The 23,041-nt window shown below is 63.9% G+C and overlaps 1 protein-coding gene across 1 annotated transcript; it reads right to left on the bottom strand.

The window, feature by feature from the left end:
- Window positions 1-736: 736 nt before the first annotated feature.
- Window positions 737-22,560, bottom strand: Cpz (carboxypeptidase Z). Its single transcript, XM_046423738.1, has 11 exons — window positions 22,467-22,560; window positions 16,800-16,832; window positions 15,638-16,012; window positions 13,505-13,717; window positions 10,889-11,085; window positions 10,358-10,519; window positions 9,574-9,732; window positions 6,512-6,647; window positions 4,836-4,975; window positions 1,610-1,709; window positions 737-1,228 (listed from the first exon to the last, which is right to left on the bottom strand). Exons 1-11 carry the CDS (start codon window positions 22,558-22,560, stop codon window positions 861-863), a joined length of 1,977 nt encoding a protein of 658 aa, XP_046279694.1. The 3' UTR covers window positions 737-860.
- Between the last annotated feature and the right edge of the window lie 481 nt (window positions 22,561-23,041).

Raw genomic sequence — 23,041 nt, 5'->3', positions numbered from 1 at the left:
TCCACAGGGACACAGTCAGAAGGTGGCCCCAAGCCAAGGAGAGGTCTCAGGAGGAACCAGTCCTGCCCACACCTGGATTCTGGCTTCCAGCCCCCGGAGCCCACCTTCTCCGCAGCATTCACTGACGAAGTTACATAGCTCCTGCCTGGTGGACCCCAGGACTGACGGATCCCCTGATGGCCAGAGGTGGACCAGGGGTTCCCCACCTGTGGGGAACATGGACCAGGAGTATCCCTGGACTCAAGCTGGTGCATAATGAGCCAGAGAGGGAGGAAGCCCATCCTGCTGCAGCCAGCCCCACAAGAGCCTGTGAGCCTCCCCTGTGACCCTCCTGGACAGTGCTGCAGGGCCCAAGGCTCTGGCCAGCTGTCCTCCCCTTGGGGCCACCTCTACCCAGCCCAGCTCCTCCCGTTCCGCCCTATTCTTTGTCCTCCAAGGTGCTCAGCCTTCAGTGGCAGGACACAGAGCTCAGCTCCTGCCGTGGGCAGGCACCACCCTCTCCCCCCAGCCCCTACCCTGCCTCAGTTTCCCCACCTGTGAAGCCAGTTTGTGCCTAGGTGGTCAGGAAAGGCCAGCTCCCAGTGGGCCCAGAAAAAGTGCTGTCTGTCCCAGCCCTGGTGCTGGGCACTCATGGGCAGGCGGAGCCTCGCCAAGGTCCAGCCCAGGGACGGGGCTGCATGTCCACCCCCAACAGGGCCAGCCCATCCCTCCCTGGACGGCTACTGCAGGTCTGACCTCGTGGTGAACACAACCCTTTAATGGAGCCGCAACGGCTTTGTACCAGGTCTGTGCCAGATAAAACCGCGAGCCCGGGCGCAGGGTGGGCCGGGTCTCCGTACCGCGGGGGCGTGGAAGGTGCCCTAGTACTTGAGCAGCCAGCGCGGCCTGTGCGGGCTCAGGGACGTGAAGTAGGACCACCACCAGGGCTTGCTCCCTCCGGCCGAGGGCTGCCTGCGTGCCCCGAGGGGCTCAAGGTCCAGCTGCGGGGGCTGGTCCCGCAGGCCGGCACCTCCCAGCGGGTCCCGAGATGCAGGCGCAGTTCTCTGAAGTTCATGGGACAGCTTCTTGTGTCCTGTCCCCAGAGGCTGGAGAATGAAGTCCACACGGCCTGCCTTCCTCATCCGGAGGGGGATGGTGACTCTCTTCATGACTTTGGAGTAGCCAGGGGCTTGGGCGATGACGATGTGGGAGCCCGGGGGCAGCAGTCGCCAGTAGTCACCATCCGGGGCTTCAAAGAGAGGGAAAATGGCTCGGCCGGCGGCCCCACGAGGAGGGCGCGTGCGGGAGGAGGCTGGTCAGCCCGGGGCCCGGCACGCGGACCCCACACCTGCTCTGGCCTCTGCCTCTACCCGGCAGGTCCTTCCCACCTCTCAAAGCCCTGCTACGGACTCCTCCTGGGAAGACCTCACGGACGCCCAGCCCCCAAACACACGGGAGCACCCGTCAGCGGACTGGACCGCCCAGCTGCGAGGCCCCTGAGGCCGGCGGAGCCCACACTGGCCTGAGGATGGACAGAGGGCCCCGCCCACCGGAGCCAGCAGCCACTGCAGGCACCCCCACGGCCCCTTTGTCCGACGCGGTCCCAGGGGGAGGCCAGGAGGGTGCTCACCTGTGGTGACATCATGGCGGATGCCTTTGACCAAGATGCGGGCGTTCTTGACGGGCTTGCCAAATCTGTCCATCACCACGCCCTTGATGCCCCGGTGCACCTGAGAGGGGAGGCAAAAATGGGCTCATGCTCCTGGGAAGCCCAGGCCGCCCGCCAGCCCCGCCAGGGTCTGGGGTCTCTGGGGAGCCCTCCGGTGGCGCCCTGCTCTGCCATCCTTGCTGCATGGTTATGAGGGGCTCCCTCCTCCCTGGGCCTCCGTTGTGCTCAGCGGTGAAATGAAGTGACAGGAATCCACCCTGGCACGTTCCCAGTGTGTGAATGACCCTGCGGTTCTACCTGTGTCTGCCTCCACCGCCTGCCTCCACGTGGAGATGACCTGGCCTGTCCACCTACGGCTGTGTCTGAGCCTCCGCCCAGCCTCCCAGCTACAGCCGGCCTCCAGAGTTCCCTCAGGGCAGAGGCTCCCTCCTGAGGGCAGCGTGGTCATCAGGGAGGACACAGGGCAAGGTCTTGGACCTCGTGACAGCCCTGGAGGACCCCCAACCCACTCTTGACCAGTGAGCTGCCTTGCACTCAGCACGCTGTCCTGCCTGAGCACGATGACCCACCCCGTATCGCTGAGGACGGGACCCAGGACTGTGGAGGAGGACACAGCGCACTCGGCCCTGGTGTGAACTGGTCCCAGCCAGGCCCCCCTGCTCCTGTGACGTCCAGTGCCACCGCCCAGGGCTCTCGGCCTTGGGAGAGCCAGGAGCTTCTCTGTGCCTCATTTCTCTACTATAGAATGGGGGCGGGCAAAGCCAGAGCCGCCGGCCCTGCTGCAGGCCTTCCCTATGCCCCGCTGCCCCAGGGGGAGCAGATGTGGGGACTCCACCCAGGGTGGCCGCCCAGGTTCACCTGTGGGAAACCCAGGGCAGGGGGCCATCAGAGCGGCCCTCAGCCTGGGCAGCCCCTATGACTGCCGACCCTCTGCACCCTCGGTGGCCTCAGAGGCCTAACACAGCTGGACCCCTGTGAAGGGCTCCACAACCCCGTCTGCCTGTGCTCTGGCCAGGTCCCCGCTGCCGGAGAGGATCCAGGAGACGAGGGAGGGCACGTGGGTCCTGATGTCAGGGTCTCCGCCTCCTGATCTGCTCCAGTGGGGCAGGCCACCCTTCCCCGGCCTGTGCCCACATGTGGACCTGGGTGTCCACGGCCTGCAGCCCAGTGGAGCGGACAGGGACCATCCCACGTGGGCTTCTTTAGGTGGACGGAAGGGAGGAAGTCAGGTCCTCAGGGTGGGAGGTGGTGAGGACAAAGGGATGGCGTGACAGGCCGTGTCACACAGCTCATCCGGGGCTCGAGGGGTACGCAGAGTCCCCACCAGGCTTCAGGGCTCAGCCCCACCTGCCGGTCTCCCCTCTGCTCTGCGGACCCCTCCAGCTCCACGTTGCTGTGCCACCCAGACCTCTGTCCTCCGTCTTTGCCCCTCCCTCAGAGCGCTCTGGTCAGCTTCCACAGCCGCTGGCCACCCCCCTTCCAGACCCGGTTGCTGTCCTCCTGCAGGAAGCCCTCCCTGACCCCAGCCACACCGGGGGCTTCCTCGGGGTCCCGTGGCCCTGGGCTCCCTGAGACGTTCCTTGGCTCCCCGCCCCAGGGGAGAACAGGCCGGGCACACAGGGGCGCTGCGGGGGCTCCCCCACACCCTGGGCCCGGCTCCCTCTCCCATCCAGCCCTCCTGGGCGGCCGGGGCGTGGCACTCTCTGAGAGAGGAAGGCAGCCCTCCAGCCCACGGGCGCTGCAGACTCCCTGGCCTGCCCAGCATCACATGGAAAAGCCTCAATTGGCCACGACAGGCTCGATCCTTATCAGAAGCCTGCGCCGGCTTTGCTGGGGGGGCCGTCTCGGGAGCAGCCGTGCGCCGGCCACCCCCAGCCACACGCCATTAAATCTTCATATCCCAGGACTTCATGTGCAATATCCACGGAGCAATCCCAGCTGCTCTGAGACTCCTTAAAACTCATTTCCACCAGACAGACACGGAATGAAACAAGCACCCGGGGCCTATCTCAAGAGGGGGCCGCCCCCAGAGCAGTAGTGCAGCCGCCAGTTAGGAACCTGAGCAGGGTGACATGCTCCGCGGTCACCCGAGCTGTGCTTTCCTCCTGCCCTGGTGCTCCTGCACAGGGAGGCTCTGCTCCCAACCTACCTGGAGGAGGGTTCCCGAGCTTTCTAGAAAGGAGGGTTCTTGGGGACTACTGGAGTTTGGGGACAGACAGCTCCAGGCGGTTGCTGGGCCACACTGGACCCTCTGTCTCCTCCTCTGGATGTCTCCTAGCCCTGGGGCCCCAGAGCAGCACCATGCCTCTCCCAAGCCCACCTCTAAGTGGGCAGCCCTGCATCCGCCACGTGCTGTTGGCGCCAACTGCGAAGCACCCTGCATTCCGACCAGAGAGCCTTTCTCCCCCAGGGCCGGCTTCCTACCGGACACCTGGGCCCACATGGGATCAGGTGTTCTTGCACATCGCGGAGGACATCCACCAACCCCAGGACCCTGTCGTCTTCCCCGTGGCTTCCCCAGGCCCCCTTGAAGCTTGCAGCACTTTGTCTAGGCTGTGCTGGGCAAGGGGGTGGGCACTGGGCACCAGGCCCCCAGTTGTTTGGGGGAGGCCTTGGCTCTCTGGTTCAGCAGGATCACCGTGGCTGTGTTCTCTGCCATCCCCACTCACCACCTACCTACCTGTGTCCAGGTGGCCTTAGCCCTGGCAGTGGTATGCCTCAGGCAGGCCACCTCTGGACCCAACCTCTGACCGTCCATTCCAGCCTGCTCAGGCAGGCCACGTGGACCCTGCTCCCCTGAGCCGTCACCTCATCCCCGCCCCATTCCCACAGCCATGGTCCTCACTCCAGCCATAGGACCCCCGAGGGACCCCAACACCCAGGAGTTCTTACACGTGGCTCTCTCTGCCCAGCCCTCTGTCTTGTCCCCTGATTCCTCCTTCCCCAAGACATCAGCCACCTCCTCCAGGAAGGCCCCTGGCTTCCAAGGCTGGGTCAGTGCCTCCGGGCTGCCTGGCTCCTGTGCTCCCTCTAGGGGGAGACCCTTGCTCAAGGGGAGTCTGACTAGGTCCCCTGGCGTCCCCAGCACCCCCAGGGCACATGGAGGAGGGGGCTGGAGAGCCTGAGTCCTGAATGAGTGGAGACGAGGAGCCCCCCCGAGCGAGTCTGTCACCCAGGCCCAGCTCACCATCTCCACGAAGCTCAGGAGGGACTCCTTGTTGTTCAGCCAGAGCCCATAGAGGGCCTCCTCCGGGGGGAACTTCACGCAGCCCAGCTCCACTGTGATCTCAAAGCAGTTGCTGTGCAGGTAATTGAAGTCGGACATGCCTAGGCACAGGGCACGGCCGTCAAGACAGGGACCGGCGAGCACGCAGGTGCTGGGGGACTCTCCCCGCCTCGCAGACGGACAGCTGAGGCACGGGGCACGGAGGGCTCTCGCCAGGACCCCAGAGGAGGACTTGGAACCTGACAGGTTAGTGGCGAAGCCCACGGGCTTTGCGTCTCCCCACCGTCTGGGACGATTCCCCAGGAGAAGGCAGCGCCTGGGGTACTCGGGCTCCTGCACCCCATCCACGGGCCTGCCCTGGCCTCAAGGCCCCAGGAGTCTGGCAAGAACAATTATGTCCATTTCCCTGGACACTGGCCCAGCAGCAGCCCAGAGACATCTTAGCATCTCCACTTTCCCGGGGGCCTGTGGGCCCGGGAGAGCTGGACGCCCGCAACCACCCAGCGGCAGCTGGGAGGACTGCGGCTCCTGCCCCCACTCACTGGGCTCCAGTCTCCTGGCCAAGAGAAGCCACGCTGCCCAAGAGCAGGACTGGGTGGACAGCAGGATAAGGCCACCCTGTGCCAGGGGCAGCCGGGAGCCCATGCTGCGGGAGCTCAGGGTCTCCTCTGAGCCCCCACAGTGCACTAGTGTTGTGACCCCCCTGTCTACAGTCCCCAAGGCCTTGCCACCCGGGACTCATCTGGCCCTGCCCACGGGCCCTGTCAGCTGGGAGGGGAGTCCACTGGCCTCTATCAGCCCACCCTGCCCTGTGGGTCCTTTGAAGAGTACAGAACAGAGCCAAGACCCCGGCTGCCGGCCTCTGGCCCACGCATCTGGTCCTGCGAGAGGAGGGCCTGGGCCAGTATGGACAGCAAGGGGCCCTGCCCACAGCTATGCAGAGCTCCCAAGCAGGAGGAGTGGGCAGGTGGGGAGATGGGCTTGCATCCTGAGTCCCAGCCCTGCCACTCGTGGCCGCCAAATGAGAGCCCGTCTTTCCCTCGTCCTCATCTGGAACAAATAACAAGTGTTTGGCTGGCACATGGGACACCAGCTATGGGAACACCGTGGGCTGGGCCTGGGGGCCGCCCTCGGGGCGTGTGGTAGCTGTGGGCCCCACACGGTCCCTGTGGTCCTGCAGCCAGGGCAGTGCCAGTCAGTAAGAATGCAGGTGCCCAGGTAAAGCTGAGGCCAGAGAAATGACCAAGTCCTGGTGTAAGTCGCCCCACGGGCCTTCTCTCCACCCGCGTGCCTCCCGCACCCGCACAGATACGGTACCAGAAAATCTTTGCTGTCTCTGAAAGGCCGGCCTAACTGGGGTCCAGGAGTGGCCTGCGCGCCCTCCATAACCCTGAAGGGCAAGCGCATTGGCGATGCGTGGCACGTGACCCGGGGCTTTTCATAAAGTAAGCCACAGCAACAGCCGCTGAGGGAGGCCCAGGGTGGCCCCCCACATCCCTCCGCTGCGTGAAGACCCTCAATGACCACCAAGCTGGCCCCCAGCTCTTCCCACCCGACCACCCGGCCCAGAGCTTCCCGGCCTTGGGCTCTGGTCTCCTCCCACGTGGGTCCTGCGCCCACCGCCTGCAGAGCCGCACCTCCTGTGAAGCTGTACCAGTCCGCCCCGTTGATGATGCTGCCCTGTTTCAGGAAGTTGCCCCCACACCTGCCCTCCGACCTGTCCATCATCATAGGGTGGACGTCGGCGTAGGCTCTGGCCAGCAGCTTGAACATCTGGAAAGGAGACAGAGAGAGCTCTCCGCGGGCCAGGCCACCAGGGCAGGGGCTCTGCAGGTGCCCTCAGAACTGGGCGGGGCCCAAAGCACAGGCAGGACAGGGACGGTGCACCGGCTGGGTCCCCTGCAGCCTCGGGGCAGTGCGCTGGGTCCCTGAATGGCACACCGGCTGGGCCACCGTCTTCTGTGGGGAGAGGGCACACTGCAGTCAGCCTTGCAGTCTACCGAGCTTCCTGTGGGTGGCCTGGAGGGGCTGTGGCAAAGGCAGGAGGCTGGGAGTGCGGGTCGGAGGAGAGGAGGACTTCTCATCCCAACAGACGTACACAGTCATTGTCCCCCGCACAGCCCACAGGGGCCAGCCAGCACCTTCAGCTGCGGGGACTCAGCCTGCAGGAAGCCCCTCTCTGGCCACCACCAGCCGGCCAAAGCCACGTGCAGTTTCCACATATGGTAGAGGGACCCTGGACACACCTGTAGCACCTCCCAGCCAGCCTGTGCGTGGCCTGGACACCTGCCTGCCCAGAGCTTCCCACACAGGCCCCCTCCTGAGGCAGGGTCCAGGTCCTCTCCTGGGGCAGGGTCTCTGTCATCTGTCAGTCCTGGGCTGGACATGGGGCCCGGCCCAGTGAGAGCCCCTCCAAATGTGGGCCAGATGGATGATGGGGCGTCCTGCACTGGGGCTGTTGGGGCCCCATGGCCTGGGGACTCATCTGTCCTGGGAGGGGGATGCTCTGTCAGAAAGGAGGACACAAGAAGGGTGGGTGGGTGGGGGTCAGAATGAGGTCTCTCCCTGGTGGGGTCAAGGGACCTGGAGCCAGGACCTGGGGTCCCCAGAGGGGATGCTGTCTGACCCCAACTTGTTCCCATAGTCACAAACCAGGCACCCCAAATCCACCCCACTGTCTTTGGCCCTGAGGTAGCAGGGCAGGACTGCTGCCCCACCACGCATGGACAGGTCGCCCTCACCTGGGGGCACCTGGGTGTCCTCCACGGAGGGTGTGTCAGGTGAGCCCTGCCACCCCACGAAGCAGCCGTGGGTCTGGGGGTGGGGGTGGCACCGGGGCACTCTGCGCCCCAGGACCTCCCAGCCCTCCGACCTCGCCCTTCCTGTCCCAGGCCTGACCCTGGGCTCCGAGCCTCAGGCAGGGCTTGAGACAGGGGGTCCGTCTGAGGCCAAAGGGGGCAGGCAGGGCACAGACAAGAGGACCGCAGATACAAGGAGGGGCGGACAGGCTGCTGGAGAGGGTGGTATGGCTCAGGGACCTGGGCACGGTCCAGGGCCATGGGGTACCCCTGCTGGGAGCCCGGGGGACTGCTACCCTCTCCCCGGGGGCAGGATCCAGCTCCAGGGCAGTGTGGAGGTGAGAGGGACGCAGTGGGCCTGGGGGCCTTGGACATTGCCCAAGGCACTGGCACTCGCCCAGGGCATCAGGGAAGTTTGGGAAAAGCCCACCTCAGGACCCCGCCAGCCCCACCTCACGTCCCCCACCTGCCCCTGGGCTCTGGGCTCCACAGAGACCACTGCTGCGACAGCTGGTGGCCCAGCCTCATGTCTCCTGACTTGTTGAGGTGAACCTTCCCCTCGGGGCAGCTCTGCCCTCTGGGGCCATGGAGCTGAGCCCACGTGGAGGAGCACCTGCTGCCGCAGGACAGTTGTTGCCCCTGCTCTCTGAGGGCACCAGGGTCCAGGCAGGGCCAGCCCTGGAGGCCACCCGGCCCCTGGGGTGCTTCCTGAGGTCTGAGCCCAGCACCCCCTGCCCTTGGCTGGTGCGGGTGTCAGTCGATGAATGCATGGAGCGAGGGAGGGCGTGGGGGCTGGAGGGGAAGGACAGGTGACCCAGGTGACCCAGCGGACGCGGCCCTGCCGTCACTCTTGTACTCAGAGGTGGGCTGCGGGCTCCTCCTGGGCCCCTCTGCAGGTGGCCCTGACGCCTGGCTCTGCTCATGCTGCCACCTGTACCTTCACTGTCCCTGGCTGCCCCTCGCCTGGAAACCCTCAGCTCATCTTGGGCCCCGCTGGGGAGCCCCTCAACCTAGGCCAGGCTGGGGCCCACGGACACTCGCACAGCACACGGGCACAGGCCTCTGTGACGTGTGCACACGCCCTGCCCCGCAGCCTCTGCTCTCAGTCTACCCACCTGTCCTTCTCGTGTCCTCCTCTTCTCCACCACAGACCGAGGACCTGATAGCCTAGTGGCCGCTGGGGGGCAGGGTGGACCACCTATCCTGGTGGCCACAAAGAGAGCAGGGCCTGCATGCCCTCAGCAGGGAGCCAGTGGCTGGAGCCTGCCCACCCTGGACAGGGCCCTCCATCCCTGGACACTGCCTCAGGAGGCAGAGCAGCCTGGCTCGTGACTAAGCCCAGAGGTCAGGCCTGCCCGGGCCACACCTGGGGGCAGGGAAGGGCTTCCAGCGTTCAGCCGATTAGCTGGGCAGATGGAGGGCTGGCCTGGGATGCGGGCTCACCAGAGGCAGGTGGCTGTCTAAGCTCTGGAACCCCGGCTCATCTCAGCCCCGCTGGGGAGCCCTGAACCCAGGCCAGGCCGCAGCCCACCTCAGGTCACTGCCCCCAGCCTCAGTTCTCTGGCCCGTGCAGTGGGAAGCACCAGCTCCCACGCCCTCTCCAGATCAGCCAGGGCCTCAGTGGGCCCCCAGGAAAAGGGGACGGCGGAAAAGGGCTTGGGGTGGGCCATGCGCGCTGCAGCACTGCCCTCTGCTGGCCACGTCCAGACTTGCACCCTCCCCAAGGGTAGGGGGCAGGAAACACTCTGGAGGCCACTGGACATGGGCCCAGGAGACTGCTTCCTGCTGGGCGGGGGCCTTCTGGGAGAAGGGGGTCCTGTGCACAGAGGCCCTCGGGCTCCAGTGAGCCCAGAGCAGGTGGCACCGGCCGGCCCGCACCTGCCCAGGCTCCCTCTGCTCACCTTCTCGTCAGGCGTGGGGGAGAACATCTTCATCTCCAGAGGGTGCTTGGAGAAGTCGAAGGGGTAGGACACCACCAGGTCTCCCCCGTGCAGGCTGGCTGAGAGCACAAAGGGGGCCGTCCGCATCCACTTCATGATGGCCTTCGTCTCAGGAGCCACCTGCCCAGGGCGGAGGAGCCACTTTCAGGGCTGGGCATGCCTGCTGACCACGCCTGCCCAGGGCCCCAGCTGAACTTCAGCCCAGCCTTTCCCACTCTGTCCAGCGTCCAGCAGGCCCAGGTGGGCCTCCGCCTGGAGCACATGCTTGCCTCCCAGGGATGGGGGGGTGGGCAGGCCTTGGCAGGGCCAGATGCCCTCTGGGGCCTCTGTACTCTTGACTGCCCTTGTCCCTGCACTGAGCTGCGATGCCAGCTGCAGGTGCACCTGTCCAAGGACAGCCAGCCCTCCGAGGAAACAGCCTGGTCCCACTCAGTCCCTGAGCACCCAGCACACAGCAGGTGCTCGGCACAAGCCAACAAAGAGCAAGCGGGGGTGGGGGGACACTGTCAGAGGTTCCTGCCTGGGCCAGGCAGGGGCCAGGACTAGGTGCTTCCCACACATTATTCCCTGACTCCCACCAAGCCAGCAAGGCTCTCCCCGTGGCACCAGGGCACACTGAGGCTCTGGGGGCCAAGGTGCCTTGTCCCCAAGGAAGGACGACCCAAGAGTCCCAGATAGCTAGGAGCCCTGTGGAGGCCTCAGCTGCACTGGAGCCCCGGGCAGACACGGGCAGCAGCGCTCCTACCTTACCCCACCAGTAGTGCTCCGGGATGGGGATGTGGTCAGTGCGCGTGCCGCGGACGGAGGCCAGCCGGTAGTATTCTGACGTCAGGTCCGGGAAGTTGCGGTTCAGGTCCAGGTTCTGCGCATTCTGCCTCCCGCTCGTCCATCCGTTGTACCCGGCACCCTGCAAACACCGGCAGCCCCAGGGAGGTCAGCACAGCCCGGCAACTCCTTCTAGACAGAGGCCCCGAGGGCAGGGGCTGGAGCCAGGAGCTGTGGGTCCCCTCTGACTCTCAGCAACGGGCAGGGCAGCAGCGTGACCAGCAGAGCCACCCTGACCTCCTCAACTCCCACGATTTTCTGTCGTAAGCATCTCCTCCTCAGCACAGAATGATATGGGCCTGCCCTGCCCCCAAAGCAGGACCTGGCCAATATTGATCCCTGCCAAGTCCTTGTCACCCGGAAGCGTAGACACAAACAGACCCTCCGCAGCAACGAGGGAATGAGGTGGTGTCGAGGGCAGCAGCCACCACCGGGTGTCAGGGATACTCACCTCTGCAGCAGCCACCTCATAGCCGTCGGGGTTCATGGAGGGCAGCAGGTGGATGCGGGTGGTGTTGATCAGGCGCTGGATGCGGGGATTGCCCAGCAGGTACTCGGAGCACAGGTACTGGGCCAGGTAGATGAGCATCTCCCTCCCCACCACCTCATTGCCATGGATGTTGCCAATGAGTTTCACCTCGGGCTCCACTGGGGGAAGAGATGCCAATTTGGGCATCATCTCAAACCCTTGGGGACCCCACTTAGCAAGGGTGAGCAAATGTACCTGCACCAATTCACACTTGTTTGGACCCAAGAACCTCTGCATGACGAGGGCTCCTGGAGGAGTCACCTGTTGAACTGATTTCTTACATTTAACCATAATTATTAGCATGACAAACCAAGGATACTACTAATATGATGGGTGTCATTCATTCCTGTGACTCATTGATAGTCACTTTCTATGTTTGCACGAGTCAAACACATTGGTGCTCAGCTGGGAAGGCAGCTGTCCCTGGGGGGGATGGGTGGAAGGAGGAGTGGGTGGATGGATGGATGGGTAGACGTATGAGTGAGTGGATGGGTGAGTAGATGTGTGAATGGATGGGTGGAGGGATGAGGGGAGGGATGGGTGGATGAATGGATGGGTGGGTAGATGGATGGATGGATGGGTGGGTAGGTGGAAGGGTGAGTGGATGGTGGAGGGATGGATGTGGAGAGATGGGTGGATGGGTTGATGGATGGAGGGATGGGTGGGTGGGTGGATGAGTGGATATATGGGTGGATGTGTGGATGTGTGGGTGGATGGGTGGGTGGATGGGTGAATAGATGGGTAGATGGATGAGTGGAGGGGTGGGTGGATGAATGGGTGAGTGGGTGGATGGATGGATGGATGGGTAAGTGGAAGGGTGAGTGGGTGGGTGGAGGGATGGATGTGGAGTGATGGGTGGATGGGTTGATGGGTGGAAGGATGGGTGGAGGGATGGGTGGGTGGGTGGATGAGTGGATATATGGGTGGATGTGTGGATGGATGGGTAGATGAATGGATGGGTAGGTGAATGGGTGAGCGATATGTGGATGGGTGGATGATGGATGAATGCGTAGATGGGTGGATGAGTGGATGGGTGGATAGATGGGTAAATGGATGGGTGGATGGATGAGTGAACAGATGGGTGGATGAATAGGTGGTGGGTGGGTGGATGGATGAATGGATGGGTGGGTAAGTGGAAGGGTGAGTGAATGGGTGGGGGGATGGATGTGGAGAGATGGGTGGATGGGTTGATGGATGGAGGGATGGGTGGAGGGATGGGTGGGGGGATTGTGGGAAGAGGAGTCAATCAGGCCTAGCAGCTTGTTTGCTGCATGACTGGGGAAGTTGCTACTCTTCTCAGAGCCTCACATTGCTCACGTGGAAATGGTGTCTCTCTCCTCAGCTCCGTGTGTCCCAACCCTCCAGCTATGGGAGGGAACACTTATATCCCTTGATCTCCAGATCCCAGGGTATAAATGACCAGGAGGCCTTCCATGCCAGTCACCTCCCTGGGCCCTCTGCAGGTGTGGGAACAGGGCAGGTCTTGGAGATGGGTGCATCTGGGTGACCTTTCACCCTTGGCAGGACACAGGGCCTTTGGGCTCCTGCTGGACACACTGCCTAGGCCGACAGGATGCAGGGAAAGGCCCTGAGTCTGTTACCTACTTGTGAAGCCCAGGGCTGAATGGGGTTGATTCTGGGTTGATCCTGCTGACCAATGAGGCTGGGGCACGAGGATGAGGAAAGACCTGGACCCAGTGATCCCCAGAGGCCTGTGCCCTGGATGCTCTCAGTGCCCAGAGTGGGGGGACCACATGGTCACCCTGGTCTCACCGCACAGGAAGCAGGGGCTGCCCAGCCAGGAGGCCGAGTCTCCCCTAGATTTTCACATGAAGCCAGCTGGAGGAGCTCTTGCAGCCTACAGCGGTGCAGAGTGATTCCTAGCTCCCTGCAAGAACAGTGGGACCCAGCATCTTCCACACTGCCCTCTGCTGCTGAGCACAGGCCTGCATGCACATGGACAGGGCTGCTCAGGAGGAGGAGCTGCACCGTCCACATCGCCAGGTTGGAATCGTGTTCCCTGGGCAGTTTGGCAGGGCAGAGTTTGGATAGTGACCAGGACCCAGGCTGCACAGACCTGGCCGGGGCCTGGTGCTCAAGGGCAAGACTGGGACAGCAAGGACCAGGGACACAGGATGCCCGCCAACAGTGAGGCCAAGCTCCCGCAGCCACCGCAACCACCTCCCCAACTTGCAGCTCCTCGGGGACAGGACCCCCAGCTCCTAGAGGACAGGCCTCTGCCTTCACCGGACCCCCACGCTGCCGCCTGTTTTAAATTCCTGCTTGGTCTCCCGTCCATCCCTCTAGGCCTGTGTCCCTGTCACCATGAACAAAGCTCTTTTCCCATCACCAAGTGCTCAAGTGTAATGCCCCTGGGGAGATTCCCCAGGGGATGTGGCCACAAGACAGGTAGAGCCCCAAGTCTCGTCCAACCCTGATCCCCAAACACGGCTCCCCCAGCTGGTGCACCCCAAGGTCCAGCGGCCCAGAGCCCTTCCCCAGATGCAGAACCAAGCCCAGCCCCTCCCTGGCACTTACTCAGCTCATGCTGGCCAGGGCGGCCCGAGAACTCGATGACCAGCAGGTCCTTGCCATCGAAGCTGCGCCCGATGCTATAGGTCTTGGCCACCTGGGCACAGCGTGTCGCTGTCCGCTTCAGCACCCGCACCATCTGGGCATAGGAGTGGTGGGCGAAGCGGATGAAGGTGGGCGGCAGGCCCGAGGGCAGGGCCTCCTCAGCCTCCAGGTCCCCTGGGGAAGAGAGGGTAGTGGGTGGCACTGCCCACCTGCCAGCAGCCGCTCTGTCTGCACCCCAGCCTCCCTGGCACTGTCTGGGGACAAGCCCTCCCCCAGCACCCTCCCTCCTCACCCCCACACACCGCAGCGACTTGGGGGTGGGAGCAGTGTGTCCCCTCGGATGGCTCTGCCAATCTGCTTCTGTCTGTAATCAGATTCTTGTAGTAATACTTATAACACCACCCACAGCGAGGACACAGCCAAGAGGCACACACAGCCCAGCAATAGCATTCCCCGGGCTGGCAAGACGTGGGGACGGGGTGAGGACTCCCAGTGCAGCCAGCAGCAGGGACTAAGGGCCACCCCTGGGGCACCCAAGCCCACAGAGCAGCGCGTGGAACACCTTCAGCCCTGTGCCCTCGCAGCCCACTGACACCCTCTGAACCATGGGGCTCGCCCGCGGGGCACCCCGAAGCTCTCCCTGGTCAGCTCTCCCTGGTCAGCGCCAGCATGAGTTAGCAAGCACAGCTCCAGAGGTTCCCTGTGGCCCGCATCCACTGCTGCACCCACTCCCGGCTGTCCACTGTCAGCGCCTCCACCAGGAGAAGGGCAGGGAGGCACCCTGGGGGGTGCAAGCAGGACCCCCTGCTCTCCCTCCCTGGAGCAGAAGCCCCAGGACACCAGGGACACTGCGCAGCCCCCGATGACCCCGCCCAGGGCAGCACTCCCTGCAGGCCACTTGGGGCCACAGTTGCTGCAGCCTTCCCTGAGTGCCACCCTGGCCTGCGGTTTGCTTCTGCTCAGAATGGCTGGGAGGAAGGAAGGCAGGTGGAACTGGCAATTTAGTGGTGGAGATGCCCAAAATAACCTCTCAGCCTCCTCCTCGGGCTTCCCCAGGACAGGGGCTTGGCCAGCCGGGGAGACGTCTGGATTCTTTCCCCAAACCCCAGGCCTCAGCAGCTGCTCGCTGCCCCCAAGCAGACAGTTCCTTGCCACCAGCACAGGGTCCCTGGGCCCGCCTCTCGCACCATGCTGAAGCCGTCAGCCTCCTCGGGGCATGCCGGGCTCCAAGCACCCGGTCAGCCCTGAGCCCCCCACGCCCACCGACACGTTACCAGACACATGTCCGGGCCCCTCCCCAGCCATCCACCATGTGTCAGAGTGGAGTCCGGTACACAGTAGGAGCTCAAGACCTGCTGAGAAATGGACACATCGGTCCATCCACCAATGACTGGCCTGGGTCACTGCAGCCAAAGACCTTGGGCATCTGCCCTCCCATCAAGCCACGTCCATAGGAGACGCACTCCTCACACAGGAGGCCCCCCAGCCAGTGTGGCCATAGGCAGCTGGTCCCTCAGGATCCACTCCTACCCACCTGGGGCACATAGACCTGTACCCCCACAGATCATAGCCAGGTAGCCTCTGGGACCCCCGAAGGTGCAGCTCACTAGCCCAGAGCTGCCCATTCCATCACCCAGCTGGTTCCCAGGAGGACGGGCCTCCCTCTGCAGCCCCCTCCTGCCTCCTGCTGTCCACAGGCCCCACAGGCCACCTCCAGCAGTTCTCTCTAGGCCAGAACCCCTGGTGTGGCCTTCCCGGCCCAGCAACCCCAGGTTCACCTGGCAGCCCAGGTGCATGGCCAAGCACTGCAACTTTCCAGGGAAACACGGCCAAGGACTCTGTCCCCTGGGCCACCACGCCCATGTCCCATCTGCTTTCTGAGCACAGCCACCTCCACTGGGGGGCCCCTTCTGGGCCTCCCTAGAGCACTTGCCCCCCCACCCCCTCACTAAGCCTCCCATGAGCCTGGGTCCATGAAGAGGTGGGACGTTTTGTTGGGGGCTCTTCCTGGCACAGAGATGGTCCCCGTGCCACCCCCATGGTGGTTCCACTGAGCTCCCGCAGAGCCCCAAGGACCCCGTGGCCTCCCCTCACCCCGGAGCTTCTCCAGAGGGTCATAGCAGCCTTCCTCCTCCCGGGCAAAGTAGTGGGTACAGTCCAGGAAGTAGGGCCAGGCCATGTCGATGGCATCGAAGGCCGGCTGACAGGCCTCCCGCAGGCTCTCGCAGACGTGCCGGCAGGGTCTGCGCACACGGCTGCCCTCGCACCGGGGCGCCAGCACGGCACAGCCCAGCAGCCGCAGGTCAGGGTTGCACTGGCCCTCCAAGAGATGGTGCAGGACGCTCAGCAGGATGTACTCGGGGCTGGACTCCACCGCCTCCCGCGACCGCTGCTCCAGCAGGTTGGGAAAGGCAGTCTGGGTGTAGGCGGCGTCCGCACAGGAGCTGAGCTGCAGGTCCATGCAGGTGGCTGGGGAGGCAGGGTGGGCAGGTGACGTGATGACCTCAGCCCAAGAGGTCCACCCAGGGCCAGGGCTGCAGGGATGGGGCTACCAGAGTCTGGCACAAGGCATAAGGCTTTGCCTGTCCTGTGTCAGGGATCAGAAAGGATGGGGTGCTTCCTGTTCAGCTTTTCTCTCTGCTCAAAGCATTCTGTCTAGGACATTGACTTTCAGGCTGGGACTGCTTTCTGAGTTCTCTGAAGTCTGGGCTCTCCATGGAGAATACACCAGTCGCCCAAATCCGGCAGGAGAGCCTCGGCCTCAGGCACCAGACCCGAGCACATTCCTGCGCACCTGGGACGCTTCCAACAGCATCCCTTGAGATGGCCCTGCCCCACCTCTTCACTAAAGGACACTGGGACCAAGGAGCTCACCAGGCCCACAGGCCCACAGAGCTGCACCAGGGGGCTGGGGTGTGGCCAGGGTAGAGCACCTGCCCCCCAAAAGAAAGCCTGTCACTTCAAGGCCTGCCCTCGGCCCTCTGGAGCAGACCGCGGGAGGGGACCAAGAGCCAGCAGGTGAAGGAGGGAGGCAGGTGACGTCGGGCAGCAGAGCGGCTGGGCAAGCCGCTCTGTGGGGCAGGTTGGCCCTGTGCTTCCTCTGTCCCCTCAGCCGCTGAAGCCGGAGCCGGGGTCTGACAGCAGCACTGTCACTCTCTACCCGCTGCGGAAACCTGGGCTCAGCTCTCTGAACGCTCTGGAGCATGCGGGGCGGCAGCGACCTAGGCCTCAGAAAGAGGGGCGTCCAGTACCGTACCGCTGTCGGCTGCCGTCGGCCTGCGGCATTCATCTGCGAAGAGATGCACCACAGTTAGCGTCCTGCTCGGCCACCCCACGCGCCTGCCGCTGCACCAACCTCAGCCCATCTTCACCCAGTGCTCACTGGGGGCCAGGCTTCTCTCTGCCCCCACTGAGCCCCCAGGGCAGCAGGCACCCTGCTACCAGGTGAGGACACTGGGCCTGAGAGCTCAGGAGACCTACCTAAGCAAGGTCCCCGGTGGCAGGGTGGGTCCCAGGAAAGCCTCCAGCCCCACAGCCCAGGACTGGCCAGCAGTGTGCAGGTGACCCTGCTGTCCAGGCTGAGCAGCCTGACCTAAAAATACCACCGAGGCCAGCCTCAGCCCCCCAAGGCTGTCACCCAGTGCCCCGAGTCTTTAACAACCAGCCCCCAAGGGCTGCACCCCCAGGCTACTAAAAGTCCTTCCAAAAGGACATCTAAGCATAGGCTCCTTGTCCTCAAGAAAGCCCCAGAGTGTGGGGTGACATGCTTGCTGGAGTTGGGGCCCCTTCCCAGAAAAAGATCCGCACCTATTGTCCTTGCAACCACGGGACCTCAAGGGTCTCCTCAAGGACGTTGGCAGGGCCAGATGAAACTCATGCTGACCAGTGCACCTGCCAAGCCCCTGTGCAAGCAGGGCCAGGTGCTCGGTGAGCGCTGAGGGGGAAGGAGGGACTCTGCGGAGGGACCTCGAGTCAGACTGCAGCTGAGCTGGTTCTGGATGGGGCTGGGCATGGGTTGGCTGCATCCCCACCTGGCCTGGGAAGGGAAAGGCAGGCTGGGTGGGCAGAACAGCCAGGACCAAGAGGACAGGCTCCCTAGCAGGTGTGGGCACGTGGGCACCCGCGGGTGGGCACAGGGTGCGGAGCTCACGAGGAGGGGCAGGAGGCTGGGTCCAGAGGGAATCTGAACGAAAGCCGGGCCTGCCTGACCGCAAGGCTGGCAAGGGCGCGGCCACTTTCAGTTTTCTCAAGACCCAGGGCGTGAAAACCCAGCTTAACTCAGCACCCCGTGTGGCCCCACAGGGGGCTCTGGGCTTGCCCACTGCAGGAACTCCTGACCCCAGGGGACAGGCCACCATGGTCCCCACGATCCCCACACCCACCAGCTAGCCAAGCTCTCATGGGTTGACAGCATTGGGGCAGGACACCTCCCCCCGACCACCAGACAGTGCTGCTGCCACCCGAGCCACTGATGAGAGGGGACACTGCCATCCACGGGTGGACCTGGGTCCCCAGGAAGACGCCTGTGACTCATGGTCCCTCCTCATCAGTGTGCAGCAGAGGACCTGGCCATGAGCCACGGGGCAGGCAGGGCAGGCAGCCAGCCTGGACGTGGGCAGCTCTGGGTTCAGCCCCTCGCAGCAGGGGCCCCGGGCAAGCCCCTCTCCTGAGGTGTCCCCAGTCTCTAGGGCACATGCTGTGAGGGCTCCAGGAGACCTGGCTCAGCACCCGGCACAGGCCCGGCCTGGAAGGCACTCTGTGGTCAGTCACTCCCGTTCCTGTTACTTGGCATCAACCCTCAGCGTGGCCAGAGGCTCCCGGGTGTCCTAACGGGCTGGCCTCCCTGGGGAAGCATGTCTGGAAACAGCACCGCTGGGTGCCCCCTGGCAGAGAGGGCTGCAGGGTGCCCACCCCTTTTGTCTACAAATCCACAAGCAGGTGACAAGAGGACTCAAGTCACCTGGTCGGCCACCCAAGTGGCACAAGGGCCCCACCCTGCTCTCCTCAGGCAGGTGTGACATCTCCAGGTACGCATGGCTTCTTGGCCCTGAGCGTTCCCAGACTCACGCTGTCATCATCCCCTGCAGAGTGACAGAGGCTTGGAGCATCACAGCATCATCCACCTGTCGGCAACCAGTGACAGTGGGGAGAGACGGGAGGACCACCCAGGGCAGGCACTGAGTCACACCTCTTCCAGGCCAGGTGTGAGCAGGGAAGGGGTGAGCAGGCCCAGGAGTGAGCAGGCCCAGGAGTGAGCATCCATCCCATTCAGGGCCAGTGTGAGCAGGCCAGGTGTGAGGAGGCCCAGGGGTGAGCAGGCCCAGGAGTGAGCGTCCATCCCATTCAGGGCCAGTGTGAGCAGGCCAGGTGTGAGGAGGCCCAGGGGTGAGCAGGCCAGGGGTGAGCGTCCACCCTGCGGGCCTGGCAGCAGCTCCGTCTGGCACTACACTTTCCAGGTGCGTCCTGGTCCAGGACCCACACTCTGCAGAGTGGCTGTCTAGTCCCCTGTTGAGCTTGGACTGAGGCAGATGCTGGGAGTGGACGTCAGCTCAGGACGAGGCTCATCAGGTGGACACTTGTGCCCCTGTGCTCTGCTCCGCCCTGTCCCTCGTCCCCTGGGCCTGGACTGTGCACCTGCTGTGCACTGACAACCAGCTGAGCGTGGGGATCTGGAGACTCATCCCGAGGCTGGCAGACGGTCAGTGAGTGGAAGAACCAAACTGGGCTTGACCTGGGGCTCCGCTGGCCTCAGGAATTCGAGGTGAGGACCCCAGGAGCAAGCGGGCATCCACCCCCACACCTGCCTCTCAAGGCCAAGTGCCTGCTGGGGGCTCAGACCACAGCAGGGGACAGATGAGGGGATGCGTCCTGGTGTCCCCCGCTTCAGGTGTCCCCAGGCTATAGTTAAGAAAGCTAGGTTTAGGGAGTAAGCCCCAGGCCTGGGTCTCCTCGCTGTGCGTAAGATGACCGTGCTGAGGTTCCACGAGGCGGGAGCCATCAGGGCCTGGCCCCGTGAGTGCTCAGCACAGCAGCTTGGGTCAGTGGGCAGAAGGAGGGACCACCCAGGCCATGTGTTCTCCAGACAGGGGGCTGGCATCTGCCAAGCTGACCACTGACCACGGTAAGAGAGAGCAAGGCCCCACGGTCTGGAGGCCAGGAGCCAGAAGCCAAGCCGAGAGCTGGGGACTCCAGGGGTCACTTGGCCTGCGGCCACATCACTCCAGCCTCTGCCCAGGACGAGCACATGACGTGCCCCTTTCCTAAGGTGACCTGTCAGGAACCTGGGCTCCCCCAACCCAGTGTGCTTCATCTTGATTAGGCTTCTTCTGCAACGACCCCGTTTCCCAGTGAGTTCATTCCTCAGTGACTGAGGGCTAGGACCTCAGCTGATTTTTTGTGGGGGACACTATTCAAGCCATAACAATGAGCAAGCCCCAGTGGGTGATTGTCCAGCCACCATGGAGCTGGGATGGAATGGAGGAGGGACCCAGAGTGGTTATGCAACTTGCCCCGAGACACACAGCCAGTTACATAGTGAAGCTGGGCCTCGCCCAACTGGCTTGGACTCTCTGGGCCTCCAATTTTTGTCTACAAATCAAGGGATGGACCAGACAGCCCAAAGCCCACTCTGCCCATCCCAGCACCTGCCTGCTCTTGTAGCCACAGAATGCTGAAGCAGGGACACCTGGAGCACTTTGTCACCAAGCCCGCCCACCACCCAAGCAGGCCCACCCTGCACACGTGACCCCCCGCAGCCTTGGAAACAGGGGGGCGAAAGGCAGCCCAGAAGGATCTGCACCCTCACTGCCCAGCCTGGCATCCCAAGCCACAGGTGGCTACCGAGGGCCTTGAAACTGACACCTGCTGGAAGGACAGTACACACCAGCGTCAGAACAAGAGGAAACGTCTCAGAAGTGATTTCATATTAATGACTAAATATTAGAATGAACTTTGGGATGTGCTGGATTAAAATTCTTGTTATAAAAATTAATTTCATTCATTGCCTCCTTCGTGTGGCTGCCAGAAAACAACCCCCTTGAGTGGCTTGCGTGGCTTGCGTGGCTTGCGTGGCACTCGCTGATGGCAATCGGGGATGGCAGACCCCTGACTGCTGCTTTACCGCAGCCCACAGTGCTGTGATGCCTCATGACCACAAGGAGGCAGCATTTCTTCAAGCCGGGGATGGAGACTGAACTCAATTCCTTCCCTCCCTCTTCACTGGACAATAGGTTGCTCCTCCTGGTCAGGGTCTCCTCCAGCAGAGCAGACACCTGAACCAACTCAGGGAGGTCGCCAAGTGGAGGAATCAGGGCTGGAAGCCAGGACCAAGGACCTGTGAGCATAAAAGTCACCTGGGACCCCAGGCTCCCATGAAGCCCTGGAGTCCTCCACCAGGGAAGGGACCATGAGCAGGCTGTCCAGGCTTGCTGTGAACCCCCAGGCACAGAGAGTCAGGGCCACGGCAGCCTTTGATGCCCACACTGCCCAGCCCCACGCACATCAGGCCACTGTCTATAAGCTCCCACGCTCCTTTGGAAGGAGGGGCCTGGAGGAGGAAGGGGCTGCAGACGCAGCCCTGATCTGTGTTCTCAGCCCTGGCAAGGACAGAGCTCACCTGCCCACCCTGCGGGAAATGAAGGGACGCAGGCACTGAGCCCAGATGGAGGTGGCTGTACTGCTCCTGGGTAAGGCCAAGAAGGCTTCCTGGAGGCGGTGGGGGGGAGGCCCTAATGAACTGTGACCCCAGACCTTCTCTGGGCTTGCAGGTTCTAGAAGCATCTCACAAGCAGGCACAGTTCATCCCCAGGCTGAGCAGAAGGTCAGTGAGTGGGAAGAACCAACTTGAGCTTGACCTGGGGCTCTACTGGCCTCAGAAGAATTGGAGGTGAGGACCCCAGGAGCAAGTGGGCATCCACCCAACACCTGCTTCTCAAGGCCAAGTGCCTGCAGGGGGCTCGGACCACACACAGGGGTCAGATGAGGGGATGCGTCCTGGTGTCCCCTGGCTACACACACCTGGGCTTTCTGCAGTGAGCCAAGGAAAGAGCTGAGAGCCAGAGGAGGGCCAGAGGTCGCCAGGACAGTCAGGGGGCGGCTGGCGGAGGGAGGAAGAAGGAAAGGTGGGGGAGTCTGAAAGGGGCCTGTCCCCTCATGCACTTGGCAGGTCCAGGCAAGATCTTGGGTGTCCACAAATCTGACACCCATTGTATCCAGGCCTCTGGGGACCCCAGCCCTGCCGGAGCAGATGTCTGCGGCTGATAAGGCCCTGGAGGGTGGGGACTAGATGCACCCCACCTCTCATTAGGCAGGGAAACTGGGGCCCACTCCTGGAGGGGAGGTGTGGCCAGGACTGAGCCCAGACTCCAGGCCCAGGCTGGAAGGACCTTCTCAGGTGAGGTCAGCACAGGTGCGCCTCCCAGGGGTCCCAGAGTCCTGCCCAGATCCCCCCTGAAGGCCCGCAGCCCCTCCCACCCCTGGGCCCACTTCCGGAGACGCTGCAGTCCCGTCACAGCCGTGAGCTGGGAGGGAGGGATCAGAGTCCGAGTCCCGCAGCCGCCAGAGCCCTCCCCCGTTCCTGGAAGGACAGGCCTGGGACGCCCTCTGCCCCGAAAAGTCCTGGCACCTGCTGGGCGGGACCCACCTACGGGACCCCGCCAGTCCGCTGTGCCCCCACCGCTAGGGCCTGTGCCTGGCCTGGGCGGTGTCCCTCCGCTGTCGCCGCCCACTGCTTGGGCGCCCGGGTCCCAGCCTCCAGGTGCCGGAGAGACCCGCGCCCCCTCCAGGCAAAGGTCCCTCTACTGGTCCAAAGTCACACGGAGTCCGCTCTGCGGACCTTATGGCTGGACCGCGGTCTAGCGAAGGACGCGGGGAGAGTTCCCGGGTCGGGGCCCGCGTCCTCCCCGGGGCGCGCGGCGGGCCTTACCGGCGGGGTCCGAGGCGCGCTCGCCGCACCCGGGCCGTGCGGCGGCGGAGGCCAGCAGGGCCAGCGCGGCCAGGAGCAGCGGCGGCGGCGGCATGGTGGGCGCGGGCGCGGCGCGAGGGCGCAGTGATGTGGCACTTGGGCCCGCGGCCGGGCTGCGCGGCTCGCCCCCGCCCCGCCTCTGGGGGGGCGCCCCGAGCGCCGCAGGAGTCGGGTTACAGCGGGCAGGAGCCGCGGAGGGTGCGGTGGAGAGGACGACGAGGAGGAGGAGGACCGCAGATAAACCGCCCGGGGGCGAGGCCCGCCCCCTTCGCGGGCGGCGGCCCCTCCTCGGGACCAGCTACCCCACCTCCCGCCCGACAGGACAATCTGAACAAATTCCCTGCAGAGGCTGCCCCCACCCCTGGGGACTGGATGGGAGGGTCTGGAGCCCATCGCACCCCAGCCAGCATCGAGCTGTCAAGCAAATGAAGAGGGCAGAAGGGTCCCCACAGCCCCACCCTTCCCCCTCGGGTCTTCGTGGAGGAAACACTTAGGAAACACTTAGGAGACAGGAAGGGAGAGGCGGCCCCTCCGTG

This window comes from Marmota monax, unplaced genomic scaffold (genome assembly GCF_021218885.2).
Source record: "Marmota monax isolate L192 unplaced genomic scaffold, Marmota_monax_Labrador192_F-V1.1 WCK01_AAM20220418_F8-fsc00009, whole genome shotgun sequence".
NCBI lineage: Eukaryota > Metazoa > Chordata > Mammalia > Rodentia > Sciuridae > Marmota > Marmota monax.
Note: the sequence above shows the minus strand (reverse complement) of the source record. Positions and strands in the feature narration are given on the sequence as shown.

Coding starts and splice junctions, on each gene's coding strand:
- Cpz (XM_046423738.1), bottom strand. CDS start 22,560: ATGCCGCCGCCGCCGCTGCTCCTGGCCGCGCTGGCCCTGCTGGCCTCC. Junction 16,833..22,466: donor GCGCGCCTCGGACCCCGCCG/GTAAGGCCCGCC, acceptor ATCTCTTCGCAG/ATGAATGCCGCAGGCCGACG. Junction 16,013..16,799: donor GCCGACGGCAGCCGACAGCG/GTACGGTACTGG, acceptor CTGCCTCCCCAG/CCACCTGCATGGACCTGCAG.